A 15,855-nucleotide genomic window follows, 5' to 3' on the forward strand; every position below is an offset into this window, starting at 1 on the left:
AAACAAGCCATTCAGAAACCTAGATAGTTAGGGACAGATTGTCCACTGACAATGATATATACCTTAATGCATTAGCAAATCAAAATGCACACAGCATGCATAGCAACTAGGTCAGTTGTTGGCTTTAATGCATTTGCATATGGATCTATAAAAGGACAGGACAGATTATCATATGAATGATCAATGGAAATTAAGCTGTAGTCAGCTTCGGTTTGATCTGATAATCATAGATTGTCTTTATCTCGCTTGGTCTGTGTCCCTACTCAACAGTCAGATAAATTTTGAACCCAGGCTAAGTATATTTGTCAGAGACAAAAGGCATGTTTTTAGTAGATTTTTATTTGTACAAAAACATTTTTGTACAAAATCATAAGAAACATACTATGAATATCCAATATACTTTCAAAAATAAAATACTTGAACACTTGTTCCATTCTGCATGCTCACATCTATAGAACATACAAAAATAAATTCCCTTTAAATACTTCAAGTAATGCTTGTTCAATAGCTTAGTGGCTCATCATGAGTCAGTACAGGCATGTGAACCATCACCCCCCCCCACCCCTTTGAGATGGATGCCTGTAGACAATAACTCCACGTGAGAAGCGGAGCCGTCAGCACAGCCGGAGGTGAATACAGTGGCGACAACACATCATGATCAGGTCAGATCACTGCAAAAGTCAGTAATGTAAACACGTGGACCTCTAGAACGGAGTCACATAAATGTACAAACACAAACGTTTATATACACACACACATTCTCTCACACACACACAGTCTCCAGGCTCGTTCTGGTATCCAGAGTAAGTGGGTGAAGCGCGTTCCTCCAGGATTCAGTATTTGAGGATTACTCAGACAGAGGCACTGAGAGCTGGATGAAAAGTCTTAAGTAGGCCTGATCTCTCTTTCAGCAGTTCCAGAGGTTTAAGAAGCACCGTTGCTGGACTAATTCGCCACAACACGGGAGCGCATCCAATCTAGACTGGCTGGTAAGCTGTAGAGGGAAGAAAAAGAGGTGGGTGCACATTAAATACACAGGCTTTCACTCAGATCAGGGACTTGGAAAGATTTTAAACAAGTCAAACACTCAGGTAAACATACACACTCCTAGAAAACACACATACCCTTCTCCAGTGAGTGCGCAGCAGGCCTGGATGTGCCAGGAGCGAGCATTGAGCGAGCTGAGAGTCAGACTCTGAGAGATCTCTGCAGCAGACATGCTGTTCTTCATGTCCTGCTTATTCGCCAAAACCAGCACGGATGCGTTCTGCAGATCCTGTGTGGACACACAAGGAGGAGAAGGAATGAAATGAAATTGTCAACAATAAAGAATAATGTTCAAAACAGTTAAAGGGGTCATATGACGCGATTTCAATTTTTCCTTTCTCTTTGGAGTGTTACAAGCTCTTGGTGCATAAAGAAGATCTGTAAAGTTGCAAAGACTAAAGTCTCAAATCCACAATTTGAATCTCAAATAGGCTATGTTTCTCCTGATATAAATTATGGCTTCTAAGATTGGAAACAATGCCTTTTTAAGTAGAGATATTATTTTGAATCAGGGAGATTATTGCTAACTAAAACTACTAAAACATTTTTTAAAATAAATTATATAAAAAAATTAAGCTGAAATAAAAATAAAACAAATATTACTAACAAACAAACTAAATGAAAATTACAAATGTTGCTTTGGCAACTAACTGAAACAAGTTTAAGTTGAAGCACTAAACTGACTAACTGTAAATAAAGTAGCTACAGTTAAAACTGAAATAAAGATAAATTAACCCTAAATAATAATAAAAAAAAGGAGGAAAACATTTTATAAAATGACAAAAGCATAACAAAACGACTAAAAATGTAACTACAATTAGAACTTAGAAATATAGGAAACAAATCAAAATATTGATAAAAATACTATAGTTACACTGTTTTGAACATATACAAATAATAAACAAATAAAATCACGTAAAATAAATAAACATTTTTATTAAACCCAGAATCTGATACTACACATTCAAAGTGCATGAAATACCTATCATGAAATAGTCATAACAACTGAGTCATGAAGCAGCTGAATGCAAACTAACCTCATGTGCAAGCATGTGATGAAGCTCCTCTTTAGTTACAGTCAGGCGTTCTCGATCAGTGCTGTCAACCACCAGGATGACAATCTGTTACGTTTAGAGAGGCAGATTATACATTTTATAAAGACTATAAAGTTGGTAATAATATATTGTATCTGCCTCTAAGCAGTAGGGAAAGAACAATCATGAGAGTTTTACATATTTCCGGTCACATTAGCAAGGCACGCAGGTTAATGACACACACCTCTGTGTTACAGTAGTACGAGTTCCAGCTAGCTCGGAGACTCTCCTGACCACCAATGTCCCAGACGAGGAAGCGCGTTTTCTTTACAGCAATTTCCTCTACGTTGCTGCCAATTGTGGGAGAAGTCTGCACCGCTTCTTTAGTTAAACTGGAAAGAACAGTGTGCAAGGTTCAAAAGCTGAGTGGAAACAGGTAACATGTAATAACAGACTGACAAAAGTCATGTGCTTCTCCGGTTTATGCTTTCAAAAAGAAAAACACTTACAACTGGTAGAGGATGGTGGTCTTCCCGGCATTGTCCAAACCGACAATAATTACTTTGTGTTCTAAAAAGAGAGAGAGAGAGAAGAAAAAAAATCAGACTTTGTTTAATCTATTCTGTATGACAATGTCAACTGATAACATCAACCTGATTAACATACACGCAATGCATTTCTAAGAACACAGTGCTCAGTGATCTATATCTGTTTGGGTTTAACAAAGTTCAGAAAAGTTGGGTAAATTGGTCCAGAATACCTATAAGTAAGCAAAACGCCTACGATCTTTGAACCTCACTGTCATGTACAATCTTATCGTGTACAGACAGAACACAGACTTGCATAAACATACGTATTTGTCAATGACATGTTATTAGGGCCACTAAACTGGGCTTTTAACATTCGAAACCTGGGTCAGTATTAACCCTGGGTAATCTGGTTTCACATTTCATCCTGTACTTTGCTAAGGTTGAAAAAAATGTACACTGTACATTTATAAACATTCTGGATTAACCTTCTTACTTGGCTATTTATGAGGTCAGTAGCATTGACTGGACTAAAAGTACAAATATGAACTTATTCATGTGTGAAAGTTTTGAGTGGAAGTCATTTAAAATCTGAAACACAGTAAAAACAAGTTCGACTAATTAGTGTCGCTGTTAGACCAATTAAACAACGCGTGCGAGTTTTAGAAAACAAACCAAGCTAATGAATATTTAATGAATACGAGCTGAGGGCGTTTATGATTGGTTGCATGTTACCAAACAACATCGTAATGCAGAGTTAGAGGAGTCGACCGTCTTACAAAACGACAAATGTGGAACAATGTTCACAATGGCCTTTATCCGGAGTTTGAAAACACGTTAACCATTAAGAACTCAAGAGTATTAGTAAAAGCCCTGAAGAGGACAACATGTTAAGTTTCTCAAAAGCCAGCACAGAATGTTACCCGGTTAATGTTCTTGTGACTGAAAACAAGAAAACCATCTTGACTACAATTAGAATAACAAGACCACTTTAAAATCATATTAAATGCTGCTAAAATACAAAATCATAATAATAAAAAACATAAAACCACATCCTTTTTTAAAATGGGCTTACCTCTGTCTCCGAACACAGTCATCAGTTTGGCGAACAGAAGCCCCATCCCCGAAGGCAGTGAGTTTAAAAGGCCGGTTTTGTCAATCTCTCACACAGAGTTTTCTGAATTCGCCGAGCGCTGGAGTGAAGTCGTTCTTCTGGTTCCTTTGATTCTTTAAATCTGGGTTGTAAATACTTTACTACGTTAAAACAATGATCCAACGATCGATAGTATTCCCCTTTTGCTTGTTGCTCTTTATTCTCAAACAGATGCCAGGACTTATGGTCGAGACGTTAGGGGATTCTGTCCCTGAGCGTCTGAGGTTTATTCGTCTGGTGTCCGATGCAGTAACCCGGGCCGGAGTCTCGTCGTGTTCTTCGTGGGCGTCTGCGCTCCGCGCATTTAAACGACGAGGGATGACGCAGAGGCCGCGTCACGCGTTTCAGGGGTAGATTTAACGACAAACCCTCATTGGACGCCCATGGCGATGACGCAGTTTTCCGTACCGTTCCTTTTATTCGTATTTGGAACGGGGCGGGGCGTTCTTACAGGGGAATTTGAGAGGCAGTTTAATGGAACTCTAATCAGAAAGTAAATGAGAGCCCAAGGAATTCCCTGGACTCTCTGTAAATTAGTTTCTGTCACATGATCTTCTTTCTGATATAAAATCAGATATTGTCTTATATAACTGACTCAAATCAATAACCTTACTTGACATTTTCTTCTGACCTCGGTGACCTGTGCGATTCTTTATCAACCCTTATACAACCAGAAATCAATCACAGACAGAACAAAACACCCACCAAAACAATATTATTGACGGTAGTATATTGATTTGAAATGTTGAACTTCAAAAAACAAAATCAAATATAGGCTATGTGACCCTGGACCACAAAACCAGTCATATAGGTCAGTTTTTTAAAATTGAGATTTATACCTCATCTGAAAGATGAATAAATAAGCTTTCCATTGATGTATGGTTTGTTAGGATAGGACAATATTTGGCCGAGATACAATCATTTGAAAATCTGGAATCTGAGGGTGCAAAAAAATAAAAAATAATTTTGTTGAGAAAATCACCTTTAAAGATGTCCAAATGAAGTCCTTAGCAATGCATATTACTAATCAAAAATTAAATTTTGATATATTTACGGTAGGGAATTTACAAAATATCTTCATGGAACATGATTTTTGGCATAAAAGAAAAATCTATAATTTTGACCAATACAATGTATTGTTGGCTATTGCTACAAATATACCCCAGCGACTTATGTGACCCTGGACCACAAAACCAGTCATATTATCACCAGCATATAGCAAGTAATGAAACCACATCGTTTCCATAATGTCATGTGTTCTGCTCTTTCGGTTCCTCTTGATGTGATCTGAGCATGAGTTTCCTGTTGTCACTGTTCTTCTAAGAGTGTTGAGCTGAATCAGGTTTCTTGCACACCCACACCTGAGGCCTTGTGTTTACACAGAATGAGTCTGTGTTTTGAACACTTTGGGTATAGCCGACTTAAATGCCATGGTATGCGGAATAATGTGACACAATGTGAGAACATCTGCTACAGGAAGAACAGAAGCATGCAACGCACAGAGTGCATGCAGATCAGCGTGCAAATGCACGAGTGTGGTTAAGTGTCATCCGCACATCTGGGCAAGAATTGTGTAAAGTCTTGTTGTGGTGTGGTGTTTTTTCATGTACCACTTGTGAACAGAAACCGTTGTTGGTTCAGGTGAAGATGTTTGTGTTCAGACAACAAGGAAGAAAATATATCTTATGCATAATCATAAATTCCAGACAATGCAATCATATTTAGCATGTTATGAAATAAATATAATAATGAAAATTGTGTCATCATTTGTTCCAAACCTATATGAACCAAACAGCAGCTACTGACTTCCATAGAATTGAAAAATAAATAAATAAATACCATGGAAGTCAATGACTACTGTCAACTGTTTGGCTACCAACATTCTTCAAAATATCTTCCTTTGTGTTCAACAGAAGAAAGAAACTCAGATTTGCAACAAGTGGAGAGTGAATAAATGATGACATAATTTTCATTTTTGGGTGAACTATCCCTTTAAGAAAATCCCTTAAGTTTGATCAGAAACTTTGCATGATCAGCATGTAATATACAGTTGACTCGTGTGAATTCAGGGGTTCGACTGTAAACCAGGATTGCACCCATAAATGAGAGCTGATAGCCATCTTTTCAATTCTTCCTCGTGCCCCGCTGTCTCTGTCCTGCATTGTTTCCTCGCTCCTTCCTTTTTGTGTTCTTCCTGACCCCCCACCACCACATACTCGTTCTCACCCTGTCCACCCCCATCACTTCACACCATTACCTCATTCCCCTCTATTTATCACTTCACTTTGCCATCCCTTCTTCTCGTGTTTCTCACAAGTCCCTAGTGGATCTATACCAGTGGTTCTCAGCCTTTTTGTCTCAACGAGGCTCCAAAACGATATGTTAAGGCCTCCCTGCATATACACCAACATACTTCTGGCATCTCTGTTGTAATTAAGACAAAGTTGCTTTTTTCATACTTTTTTATTAATATATTAAATGTATAAATGTGGCTAATTAGGTAAACATTAAAAATACATTTTATTTTGAGTATATTTAAAATTTCATATACCAAATTACGGAACCATTATAATTCCCGAATTTATATTCTGCATTCAAGAACTGTATGTCCTTCAATAAAACCAAAAGTTATTGAAGGAAAATAAAAATAAATTGTAAAAGAGTTTTATTATTTCATTATATCAATTTATAAAGTTAACTCATTTGAAGTCATCCTTGGATGGTCACTGAGGCCCCCTGGTTGAGAGTTACTGATACTTTTCATCCATATTTATCGGTGACTAAATGAAATGAAAATAGCAAAGGCACAGGAAACAGTTGATCCAGATTAAAAATTTTAATTAAAATATGAATTTATCCACAGATTAAAAACAAAAAGTAAAATGGAGCTACAATCAGGCACCAAAGAATACGTCTGTTTTCCTTATATTTTGAAACAATTGCGATAATGCAACAATAACATTATTTAGTAAGCTATCTACTTGTATATTTAGCGAATTTCATCATGATGATCTTTTCAAACATAGGTGAGGGTAAAAAGAGGCTCCAAGGCTCAGGTTACATAAAATAGTAAAGACTCCAGATTTTCTCCCATTTCATACACACACACATACAGTCCTGGCTTAGAAATTGGCCACAGAGACAACAACACAAAAAGCAGTAGCATTAGCATGAATTTGGCAGTATGTACGTCAGCTTCTCAGCCTGTGAAGTGAATCCTTAAACTGTCAATAAACAGCTTGTTTAATCTTCAAATGGCTAGCAGTGCAAACATGTCGCTATGATAAGGTAAAATGGCAGTGTAGACTACTATCACACAACAACAACAACTATATGTGTTGCACTGACTTCAGACAACCCACCATGTTTATGGTGGGAGTGGCCTGATGAGAGATTACGGCACTTGTGATTGGTTGGCCTGTGTGACTGACGTCCAAATAAGGCAGAATATGTTTCCAATGGCAGTGGTACACTAGCGGCACAAATGCTAAAAGCCCTTGAGCAGGCACAGAAGACGGGACAGAGCCGGTTACAATCAACACAAAGCTATTTGTGTTCAACTTTAGCGGTGGTCTCAAACATTTTGGGCTTTTAGTTCTAAAATTTTACCCTCTTAATTGTCTTATTTAGATTTGCATATTAGCCTTTTAGAACTGTTAGGGGATTGGGATTAACATCTGTTGATGCACTTTAGCGCCTTTTTGGCCTATTAAAATATAGCATGTGAGCACCACAGCACCCCTTGTGGACTGGAGGAGTACACAGCAGCGGTGAAGCTCGGTAAAGGTTTTAGCAGACTAAAATCTGGATAGACCTTTCGAGACTCAATAAATAAAATAAATAAAATCAAATACGAAACAAAAACACGCTCTGCAGTAGTGTAGTCTGGGAAAACAAATTGGTGGATCACTCCCAAGACTACTGTGTATCAGAAAGACCCTGTTTAAGACTACAGAGGATGCACACGCGCGCACACATACGCACCCGACCACCGAACCATACGAATGCACACATCTGCTTGCAAGATTTTGGTTATACATTCTGAATTGTGTTTAATGCTCAGCGAGAACAGTTACTAACCTTATAATGATTAGGAGTCATGCAGTACTATACAAAATTAAAATAGACATGAAGAAAGGTTCTCCTGCTTATTCTCCTCAAAAAACAGGTTTAAACTAAATGAAGGTGACCAGATGTCTTTATTTTCCTAGACTTGTCCTGGCAAGGATGTCTGACTGGATGGAATGATAGAATGAAGCCAAAATATCGGAGTCTGACTTCAGAGGATATCAAACACATTTGATATTTTGAGCCAATTTAAAAAAAAAATAAACCTTTTCATTTGTTATGCGCCTGCTAGCAACAGTGTGCGAGTTTCTGAGTTTGTTGGGATCAGAACGACTTGAGAATCTGGTAGTGTGTGATCCTTAGTTGTCCAATATATGATGCCCTGTTTTTCCTCTGTAACTATTTACAAAGTTGCCAAGTCTATGACGCTTAGTGTTTTAAAATCTGTTCAGATTTTAAAAGTTGTGTAGTGTATTCAAGCCTTTATTTAATAAATAAATAAAATTTCTTTTTTATTTACTGTTTTTAGAAATCCTGGCCAAACCGATAGCCTCGTGGTTAGAAGCGCAACTGCTCTCACGGCGACCCGAGTTCGATTCCCACCTTGAGGTCCTTTGCCGATCCCGTCCCCCTCTCTCCACCCAATACTTTCCTGTCATCTCTCAACTGTCCTCTCACAATAAAGGCATAAAAATCCCATAAATATAACTTAAAAAAAATAAATCCTGGCCAAGAAGAAAGCCTTTCCGAGAAAAATAGGACATGTGGTCACCCTCAAATATGTAATGACCGAGAGCTTTGTTAGCGTAATACGAATGTCGTGAGTGTTAGCTGTACAGCGTTAGTCAATGACTGTGTGTTTCTCTGGGTTGTAAACAGATCCAACTATAGAGATTCTATTTAGTGTCACTCTAAACAACTCCTCACCCTCGCCTCAGGTAAACCTGCTCTAGCGAATGTACACATCTCTGCTCCACTCCTCCTGGTTATGGTTGCGGCCCGTCGTCGCTCCGCCGCCTTCTGCGTCTTGAGAGTAGCGCTCCCTCAGCTTGCCTCGTCCACGCTGGTGCTGATTGGCTGGTGGTGGGACCATGTTGAGGTTCTCCTGGTCAGGTTCCGCCCCTTCGTCCTCCCAGGAGGCCTGGCGAGGAGCGTGGTGGGTGGGGTTCAGACGGTACGAGCGACACGGGTCCGGCTCCTCGTACGGGTCGGTCTCCATGTCGTCAGTGTAGGCGGAATCGCGGCTGCCCTGCGTCTCGGAATCGAACGTATCCTGCCGCGACAGACCTCGGCAGCCGGTTTGCAACTGGCTGCGTGAAGAGCGCAGCGGCTGCTTGCCACTCAGGTCACTCTGGTAATCTTGGAGACTGCCACGTTCAGGCCCTTCCCTCTTCTGTTCTCCATGCACCAGGAATGGCCCCTACAGCAACCCCAAAACACACCACAACATGCCAATGCAGATGCACACACACAAAACAGAGCACGAAGCATGTTAATACAAAGGTTAGAGGTCAGCTTTTTAACCTTACAAGTTATTTCAACACATCCCAAGCAATACTATAACCTCAATAACAAATGTCATACATAAAATACATTCTTCACTCATGCTATTTTGGGAAAAGGCCATTTTGGTAGTGAGATGCCAGGGCTCATAGTATTTTCTAAGTGCAATCTACACATTTTATAAAATGCAATTTTAGTATGTAATCAATAATAATTCTCTTGCTTTACTTTAAAATACCTTAAAATACCGTTTTGATTTTCAAAAACAATAGAAAGTTAAATGTATCTGATAAACTGCAGACATAAACGTACACCATGCACGTAATGTAAAAAAATATGAATCATAAGCGCCCTCTAGTGGCCATATCAAACACACCACACAATAAATAGAGCTCCTTTCAACATTTTTAGTGATGATTCAAAAATATTGGGCTAGATTAGCTCAAATTAGATCTAAATTAGATCAGTCATCTTTGGAGCTAAAACGCATCTCATACTGCAACCCTCTTCTGAAAAAATTATGTACAAAAATATTGCCCAAAATGTTTTATCTTTTTATCATCCAAGTTATATTTATAATAGTAATAATATTTATATATATATATATATATATATAATTAACAAGTGAATCCATTTAAACATCTTAATATTTGAGGATAAACTGACTTTTATTAAAAGAACATCTCAAAGCTATGTAACTTTGGTCTCCTAGACAACTGTGTAATGGTGAAGACTGAGCAGATGGATGCTCATTTTTTCTTGTTCAGATTGCGGTGAGATAGTAGCAAAAACGCACTGACACACAGGCACTGATCTATCCTCGGTCTCCCTCACTGACTCACTTTTGCACTCGCTGTCTCTCACTTCTGCACGCAGACACACAAACACACACTTTTGTTTAACTTGGGTAAACAACACTGGCGTCAATGCACATACACAAGCTTCTATTAGAATTTCAGCTCAGTGTTAATAGGACAATGGACATGAGTGCGTTTTTCAGAGCTGGTGCCATGGCAGCCTGGAAGAGGGTAGCGATCTGAACTACATTTCCCAGACAGCAAGAGGACACTGTAAAGTCCAGCAGGCGTTTCAAATGAGGGGACACTGTGTGGACTGTGGAGGACTTATGATTATGTTGATCACGTATGGGATATTTTGTTCGTGTATATGTGTGTTGCATTATTTTTATCATTGAGAGATCAGTTAAAGGAGAGGAGCAGAGACAGACAACAGAATTATAGTCGGGCATTTCTATCTCTTGAGCAGCCATCGTTACTTTTCTGTGATTGGGAGACAGGTACGGGACCCTTCAATATCCCATTGTAATCCTGGCCCTGTCTTTACAGGGCGTGTTCTTCTTCCTGTTGCCCTTGCCCTGTAGCAGGGGAGCCATCGAGGAGCTCCAAGTTGCGACGCAGGGAAGTGAGCACCTGTACCTGCAGGTTGGAGACGGGTTCGGGCGAAGCTGCCAGGGCGGCTGTGGCCATGGTGCGATTGAGCAGAGGGTTGGGTGGGTTGCTGCTCGGAGGGTGTGTAGCCTTCCAGTAGGCCTCCAGGTATTCAGCCAGGTGTTCACATGCATCCTCCAGCTGATTCTCATCTAATATTATGTCAAAAAGCTCCTGAAAAAGAAAAAATGATATGTTTTAAAAAGAAAGCAAACATGCAGTCGACATGTTGGAGACAATAACTTTGCATATGACTAGACAAGACTGAATCTATGAGCACCCAAATTTGAAAAATCCTGTATGTGCCTAAGAAACAAAGAATAAAGAAGGAAATTAAAAAAGAAGAGAAAATGCAGCTCGTGAGCAAAAAGCTTAGCGCAGCTTTCACAACTTTCCAACCACATTAAAACCAAAAGCAAATTATACAAATCTGAAGTGTACATAAATGTTAATCAGTAGAAATCAAAAGTCATATTCTCACAGGAGGACACTGCGCAAGTTTATCAGCTGCCACCATTTGGACATTGAGATGTTTGGCCTGAGATTTACCCCTGGACTTTATCAGCCTCTGCAACACCTGATCGCGAGGGAGACACAGAAACACAAATATAAGTCCAATAAACATACATTATTATGATGTACACACTGAAATGTTTTAACCAAAAAAGCATCTGAAACCATTAAAAAAAATGCTGGGTTGTTTCAACCCAACGCTGGGTCAAATATGGACTAACTTTTGGATTAAAAATTAAATGTAAAAATGTAACCCAACCGTTGGGTTAGTCCATATTTGACCCAAAAACAACCCAGTTGTTTTGAAACAACCCAACATTTTTTAGAGTACTGTTCAAACTGTTTTTCTTTGAAAGAAATTAATACTTTTATTTAGCAAGGATGCTTTATTCATATTAAATTGATCAAAAGTGACAGTAAAGACATTTATAATGTAACAAAAGAAAAAAACATATAATCACAGGTTCCACAAAAACATAGGTTCGTGTGACACTGAGGACTGGAGTAATGGCTGCTGAAACTTCAATTTTGCATCACAGGAATAATGACTGTTTTTACCATATTTTTAAAGTAAAAAAAAAAATGCAATCATCGTGAGCATAAGAGACATCTTTAAAAACATAAAAATCACACCGACCACAAACGTTTGAACAGTAATGTGTATATTCAGCTAATGTATACCTTTGGAGAGGCAATCTTGATGTAGACTATGATAGGTGCCAGTGACGTCTTGGCCAACTGAGATGGATGGTTGATTGTGTCGGCATCCAGAGCCACTAACTGGAGCGTCCGGGCCAACTCAAAGATTCTCTCGATTTCACTCTGTACCTCAGCTGCCAGATAAAAGAAAAATTAATACGAATATATCATTATTAATGGATATACAATATATCATAACTACATCCAAGCACAGAAATCTCCATTTAGTATTCGTCTATTGCACATACTGTATTTGCCAACCAAAGTTAATTTATACACTGCAAAATTAATATTCTAATTTTCTAATAAAAATATCAAAACATCCTAAAAGGATCATAAAAATAATTTTCCACTAGTATTTTCATTTAATTTAGCCATACATGTCACTAAATTTATTTTGATTTTTTTTGCAGTGTATAGCAGAGAATGCTGAATGCACACATAAACACACCTAAAGTTGTACTAAACAAGATGAATACCAGAAAGACTTACCTCACAATTTGATTTCATACTCAAACCTATGTTAGTATATATCATGCATGTGGGGGTTATTATGGTCTGCTCGAATATATGCATGTTTGAGCGTGTGCTCATGTGCTAGTTTAGTTCCATTTACCTTTAAGTAAATGGAACGCTGAACAGTATGACGGTAGTTTGCAGAAGACCGGTTACATGCTATGTGCAGCCTTCTGCATTGATCCATGGAAGTCTGTAGAAAGCTGCAGTTATGTAGATCAGTATGCGTGTTTGCGTCTGTGGGTGTGAAGTGCTATATGAGAAGTGGCATCACACTTCTAACAGGATCTATTTTTTTTTTTAAATAAAATGTAGTTGCATTACTTTGAAGCTATTTAAGGGGCAACATCTTTTAAACTAACCTATTACACATTTTACTACAATTAAATCAGAACAATGTTTTCCCGAACAAAACAATGAAGATCTCAATTAGTGTGACAGTATCTTTAAAACATTAAAACATAAATACACACCAAACGAAGTACTACTAACTACAAAACACATTAATTAACAGGACTGAATGAAAAACATTGTGATAAACAACAGTGTTTAACTGGTCCCTAAGCTTATACACCATGAGAGGAACACCTGGATTCCTCAGAGAGTACAGCGCAATCCGAACACTCTGCACACAACCTGCACATATAATGAAAATATACTTTTCTGGTCAAATGTTCTCATATCTAACTATCACTTCATTTACATAGACACTAATGTTTTGAATGAAGTCTCCTATGTTTACCAAAACTGCATTTATTTGATTATAAGTTCAGTAAAAGAGTAATAATGTGAAATATTATTACAATATAACTGTTTTTTATTGTAATATATTTTAAAGTGTAATTTATTCCTGAATTTTCAGCATCATTACCCCAGTCTTCAGTGTTACATGATCCTTCAGAAATCATTCTAAAATGCTGATTTGCTGCTCAAGAAACATTTATTACTATTATCAATGTTGAAAACAGTTGTGCTGCTTAATGGTTTTGTGGAAACCATGATACTTTTTTTCAGGATTCTATGATGAATAGAAAGTTCAGAATACTGTCAATTTTGATTAATTTAATGCACCTTTGCTGAATAAAAGTATTGATATTGTGTGAAATATAATGGGGGGGAAAACTACACCACTACTTTTCACTGCCATGTGTTGGCAACAATAGCTTGTTATTGGAAAAGCTACTGTACAGTGTTTTCAAAACAGTTGAGCTACTGAAAAATGTTGATAAGTTAGTAGTGTTCTTTTTTTTTTTTGATTAGTAACACCACAAATGTGCCAAAAAATTAAGAATGTTCACTCCAAACTCAAGAAAGAGGGTTAAGTACAGGGACAGATGGATGAATGGATGAGGACATGAATGCATTGACAGATGGATGGCCGCAAAGGGGAAAAGGGTGGGATGATAAGATACGTACCCAGTACGTCTGAGGTGAAGAGAAAGAGAGGAGGAGGAAATGTGTGGTGGGAAGGAGTGTCAGGAGAAAGCAAGATGAAAAAGAGAAAAAAGGCAGATCAGACATGACGTAACAGAGCAAGAGGAGGAAACACTAAGAAAAATGTTCAGGAAACAGAAAGAATGTGTACTAGTGTACACTACTGAAAACTGACAGGGCTTGACAAGCGAATTTTCATCTCTCCAAAAGTAGTCTAACAGCCTATTCGCACAGAGAGCACATATTTGCAAAACATCAGCCTGCTCTGGCATTGACCACGTGAGGGAGCTCTTTCAGTAGCAGTGTGTGCAGGTGCGTTTCATACCCAGACTGGATCTGGTGCTGGAGCGCTCAATGATCGTGTGTTTGCTGGGGTTGTTTAGGACGGAACGTTTGGCAAGTGAGATGTCTGCTGTCACCCTGGTGATGGATATTCTGGAACAAACAACAAGCCATAACCATGGTATGCCAATTACAGCACGAGCGTATAGTGATATTTCCAGCGTTAATAATCTACACAGAACTTTGCCATTTATATTAACAGCTTCTTTAACAACATAAGTCTTGCCAAATTTCAAAACGATGAACTATTTTCTTTTTTAAATCTTTATTATGACCGTGACATGCATATTTTGGTACCCACCTGCCTTCGAATTTGTGTTTTAGAAAATCAAAGAGAGCTTTCTGCATCATATCTGTCACCTGCAACGATACACACACAGAACTGAGCAAGATGAAGAACATGACTAAAATTGTTAATATAAATTTTTTTGAGAGAGATATACTGTCTTGCCTCGTAGCCTTTAAGGGATGGTCCCACCAAAATAATGGGTCTCATGGAAGGCACCACATCATAAGGAGGAACATGTTCCATCTGAAAGTTCAACACACAAAATAAAACCTCTTCAGTGAAATCAGGATACATTTGCCAAAACTGGCCTCAAACATCTGGATTTTAAAATAGCATTCACACCCATGTGTTAAAGTGTCTTTTTCTTCAACCTATGCTTCACTGCTGCATCAAAGTTTTTTTTTTTAAAACCGCGTTCTTCTTTGTTTTCCCTCTCTAACCCTCTCTGATATTCTTAGCAATGACAGTCCATAAAGGAATTTTCTGGGTAGCTGATGAATTAAATTAATATATTTTTTATTATAGGCTAATAAATGAATTTAGTGTAAATTTATATCAATCAAAACATGATTTCTTATTATTTCAGCCATGTATTTTTTTTTTATGTATTGCTTATATACACAGTCAATATCTTGCTAACATCTTACAATGGTCTTTATATATAATGTAGATTTACTAATTTAATTTAAAATGTATTATTATTAATATAATTACATATGTATATATAGGTTAATATATACATATATACTGTAAGTTAATATAATAAAAGTTATGGCTGTCAATATTTAAAAAAAAAGAGTGAAATTATAATAATATAGGTGGTTTATTTAATAAAATGAATTTACCATTTAATAATTTTTTTTTTTAAACAAAGACATTAGTGTGTAGATGAACAAATCATTCAATAGACATGACAAAACTGGCTTTAGAATTAATATACTGTGTTTACTTCCACATCATGTGAACGGCTCCTCATTTCACTTGCTTGGAATCTGAAAATACATTTCTAATAAAATATATCTTAATACATTATATGCAGAACTGAAGAAACGGAATAAAACGCCAGTTAATTAAAAATTTTTACATACTACGTTTATTTAAAACCATTTTTTTAGGATGCTTAGCTTCTCTTTCCTCCTCAGAGAGACCATCACTTTAATCTAAGATAAGACCTCTTCATGTTCTGCTGAGGGTCCTCCACTTCATGAAGTGTGAGTGTGTGTGTGAGAAAAACAGAGATAGAGATCTTTTGCTCAATTGCTCCCCATTTGCTGTGGCTCCT

At 37.7% G+C, this 15,855-nt stretch overlaps 2 protein-coding genes across 4 annotated transcripts in view; both read right to left on the minus strand.

The window, feature by feature from the left end:
* Positions 1-367: 367 nt before the first annotated feature.
* On the minus strand, positions 368-4,149 carry LOC107567387 (ADP-ribosylation factor-like protein 5B). The gene is made up of 6 exons (XM_016253074.1): positions 3,684-4,149; positions 2,591-2,651; positions 2,326-2,473; positions 2,085-2,168; positions 1,125-1,276; positions 368-994 (listed from the first exon to the last, which is right to left on the minus strand). Exons 1-6 carry the CDS (start codon positions 3,727-3,729, stop codon positions 946-948), a joined length of 540 nt encoding a protein of 179 aa, XP_016108560.1. The 5' UTR covers positions 3,730-4,149; the 3' UTR covers positions 368-945.
* Positions 4,150-8,503: 4,354 nt separating this feature from the next.
* LOC107567406 (calcium channel, voltage-dependent, beta 1 subunit) overlaps positions 8,504-15,855 on the minus strand; it is a 38,197-nt gene continuing 30,845 nt past the window's right edge. For 2 of the 3 annotated variants that reach the window (XM_016253101.1, XM_016253093.1), the window contains exons 8-14: positions 14,736-14,816; positions 14,586-14,644; positions 14,268-14,377; positions 11,975-12,126; positions 11,262-11,357; positions 10,769-10,954; positions 8,504-9,249 (exon numbers count right to left, since the gene is read on the minus strand). In XM_016253101.1, the coding sequence (XP_016108587.1) occupies positions 8,779-9,249; positions 10,769-10,954; positions 11,262-11,357; positions 11,975-12,126; positions 14,268-14,377; positions 14,586-14,644; positions 14,736-14,816 (1,155 nt within the window). In that variant the 3' untranslated portion in view covers positions 8,504-8,778. Of the gene's footprint in view, positions 9,250-10,768; positions 10,955-11,261; positions 11,358-11,974; positions 12,127-13,924; positions 13,934-14,267; positions 14,378-14,585; positions 14,645-14,735; positions 14,817-15,855 lie in introns of all 3 variants that reach the window. The other variant, XM_016253087.1, reaches the window with a different exon arrangement.

This window comes from Sinocyclocheilus grahami, unplaced genomic scaffold, assembly GCF_001515645.1.
Source record: "Sinocyclocheilus grahami isolate Dianchi unplaced genomic scaffold, SAMN03320097.WGS_v1.1 scaffold27.1, whole genome shotgun sequence".
NCBI lineage: Eukaryota > Metazoa > Chordata > Actinopteri > Cypriniformes > Cyprinidae > Sinocyclocheilus > Sinocyclocheilus grahami.

What these genes read in the sequence shown, in the direction of transcription:
- LOC107567387 (XM_016253074.1), bottom strand. Translation starts at nt 3,729, where the DNA reads ATGGGGCTTCTGTTCGCCAAACTGATGACTGTGTTCGGAGACAGAG. An exon ending in ACCACCATCCTCTACCAGTT is followed by an intron (nt 2,474 to 2,590) that starts GTAAGTGTTTTT and finishes TGTTCTTTCCAG; the next exon opens with TTTAACTAAAGAAGCGGTGC. An exon ending in TGCGCACTCACTGGAGAAGG is followed by an intron (nt 995 to 1,124) that starts GTATGTGTGTTT and finishes TTCCCTCTACAG; the next exon opens with CTTACCAGCCAGTCTAGATT.